At 40.2% G+C, this 2,739-nt stretch overlaps 1 protein-coding gene across 1 annotated transcript in view; it reads left to right on the forward strand.

Moving 5' to 3' along the window:
* Nucleotides 1-874: 874 nt before the first annotated feature.
* The window catches only part of Pmar_PMAR013360 (hypothetical protein), a gene marked incomplete at both ends in the record, with an annotated part of 2,094 nt that continues 229 nt past the window's right edge, over nt 875-2,739 (forward strand). Inside the window, 4 exons of the mRNA XM_002772798.1 lie at nt 875-888; nt 1,477-1,633; nt 1,693-1,773; nt 1,822-1,915. Coding sequence (XP_002772844.1) covers nt 875-888; nt 1,477-1,633; nt 1,693-1,773; nt 1,822-1,915 — 346 coding nt within the window. The remainder of the gene's footprint in view (nt 889-1,476; nt 1,634-1,692; nt 1,774-1,821; nt 1,916-2,739) is intronic.

A 2,739-nucleotide genomic window follows, 5' to 3' on the forward strand; every position in this document is an offset into this window, starting at 1 on the left:
CAGTTTATAACTCTTAGCTACATCACGACTATCACCGCGAATATCACCGAGTGTCGCGTTTTTCACTGATTTTTACTACGACTACACATCAGAGTTTCGTCCATTGGAACTCCCATGTGGAAAGCCCGACATCCGTAGTCGTGAAATATGTTCCCCACCAGTGTTTTTCACATCACTAGGGTGAATTTTCATTATTATAATCATACATCAACGTTGTGGTGGTAGCAGCACGACGGCGACACATACGTGTTTTATCCTTAAATGAGCATTGCTGTGGAGCTCTCTTTATTTACATTGTATCGCGACAGTGCTAATCAGAAGTTCCATTTTTGATGATTTTCATATCAGCTGGTTGGGGCGTGAGATGCATTATAATAATATATTGGAAAGTCATCATCCGTGTTACGTGAAGTGGCGTAATAATACTCCTTGTGAAAAACTGAGCGATATGTGGTGACTTGTGAAGAGTTGGAGAACTACACCGTACAAGACACTCCAAATCAAGTGTTTTACGCGTTATTCGCGTTTTTTGCGAAGTTAAATGCGTTTTTCATATATCGGCCCGTGAAACTCCGATACAAATAATATAGTTTTTGATATGGCATTTACTAGTGTGATATAAATGAATGTTAATACTTCATAACGGTTGCTGAGTAATATTTGAGTTTCGCCACCCTAGTGCTATGAAAAACACTTGTGAAAACATATTTCAGGAGAATTGCGTAGTGTGAATATCGCCTAGTTTCTCACCGAGCTTCACGTAAAACGGGTTGTTGTGAAACTCCAATAATAGAGGGAGTATCTTGAGGTTGCCTTCATAAGATACGGAATAGGTCCGGTTGTTCACTCTAGTATCGCTATGTAATTTTTTACAATGAAGTTTCACGGGTGGTGATATGAAAAAAACTAATGGAAAACATATTTCACTTCGCGGAAGAGAATTGTGTTAGCGATCGCGGAAACATACATGTTTTATTATTCACATAAAGTGTTACATCACTTCATATTGTGAAACTCCAGTGTTGTGATATTTTAATTTTAATTGATTTCATTGGAGTTTCACCACTCTAGTGATATGTAAAACATATTTCATGACAACTGCATATCACCGAGAATATTTTTTTCGCAGAGTATTACGACGCCACTTCACGTAAAACGGGTTGTTGATATTTTTTCCATGTATTTCTTCGAACAGGTAAACCATCGAGTGAATTTGAGTATATTGTCGTTGAAGGAAGAGTAGCGACGTTGTCAACTGCGAAGGGCGGTGGTAGTAGGTCCTCGGTTCGATCCCTGGTGAGGGCGTTTTTAGATAAAATAAATCCAAGTAAAGCCAGGGAGGAGTTAAAGGAATTATTGGAATCGAAGAAGGATATGTACGTACATGTTCATGTGAATTTACCGCGGTCGAATTTGGGAAATCGTGGGTAAGCAAAAGGTCCCTGGTTCGATCCCCGGTGAGGGCATTTTTTCCAGGATAATTGAGATTTTGGAGGGTTTGATTGGCCACTCGAAAGCTCGGCTGAGCTCTTTGATGATTTCGGGAAATAATTTAACTGATGAATTCACGAAATGGCTGTCGCGGGAAGTTGGGGAGAATTCGAATGACGATATATTTACGGCGGTTAAAGAGGTAGTAGGGCGTGGGATTCGATCTAGGGACCTTCGGGATGAGAGTCGGGTGCTCTGCAGATTGATCTGTCGTATAATTATTTGACTTCTGGTGGTGTTGAGATGCTCACGAGAGCTCTACCAGATTTGAGGAAATTGGATGTAAGATAATTAGCAAAAAATTTCAGATTTTGCGGAGGAATTTTACAGGTACGTATGAACATGATTGAGAACGCGGGGATGTTTCGAGGGAATCGAATTATTGAGATCTTCCCACAGAGGATGGACAGAAAGGGAACAAATGGTGATACGGGGGGGAGTATGGAAAAAACTAGTGAAAAATATATTTCACGACGAGTGCATATCATCGCGAATATTGCCTAGTTTTTCACAGAGTTTTACGACGCCACTTTACATAAAATGTGTGAAACTTCATTATATTGGTTTGCGAGTGGTTCAGTAGATGCAGAAACAGCGGTATGGGAAAAATTTGCAAACTACATGTGTTGGTGACAGAATGAAAATTAAAGAGGAAATTCTCATTGTACACATCTATCTGAATTCGTGTATGATTCTTTCTTTGGAACTTTCTGAGCTCAGCTGCTGAGGAAAGCGATTACATATATTCCTACTCCAACACTGTATAGGAAACTCCTGAGCTCAGCTGATGAGGAAAGCGATTACATATATTCATACTCCAACACTGTATAGGAAACTCCTGAGCTCAGCAGCTGAGGCAAGCGAACATATATTCATACTCCAACACTGTATAGGAAACTCCTGAGCTCAGCAGCTGAGGAAAGGGAACATATATTCATACTCCAACACTGTATAGGAAACTCCTGAGCTCAGCTGCTGAGGAAAGCGATTACATATATTCATACTCCAACACTGTATAGGAAACTCCTGAGCTCATCTGGTGAGGAAAGGGAACATATATTCATACTCCAACACTGTATAGGAAACTCCTGAGCTCAGCTGGTGAGGAAAGCGATTACATATATTCATACTCCAACACTGTATAGGAAACTCCTGAGCTCATCTGGTGAGGAAAGCGAACATATATTCCCGCAGCGCTCCTAGAATTAGTAAGATAGGAAAGTTTAATGCCGAAAATTTTGTGAATTT

This window comes from Perkinsus marinus (genome assembly GCF_000006405.1).
Source record: "Perkinsus marinus ATCC 50983 genomic scaffold scf_1104296960390, whole genome shotgun sequence".
In the NCBI taxonomy this organism is placed as follows: domain Eukaryota; phylum Perkinsozoa; order Perkinsida; family Perkinsidae; genus Perkinsus; species Perkinsus marinus.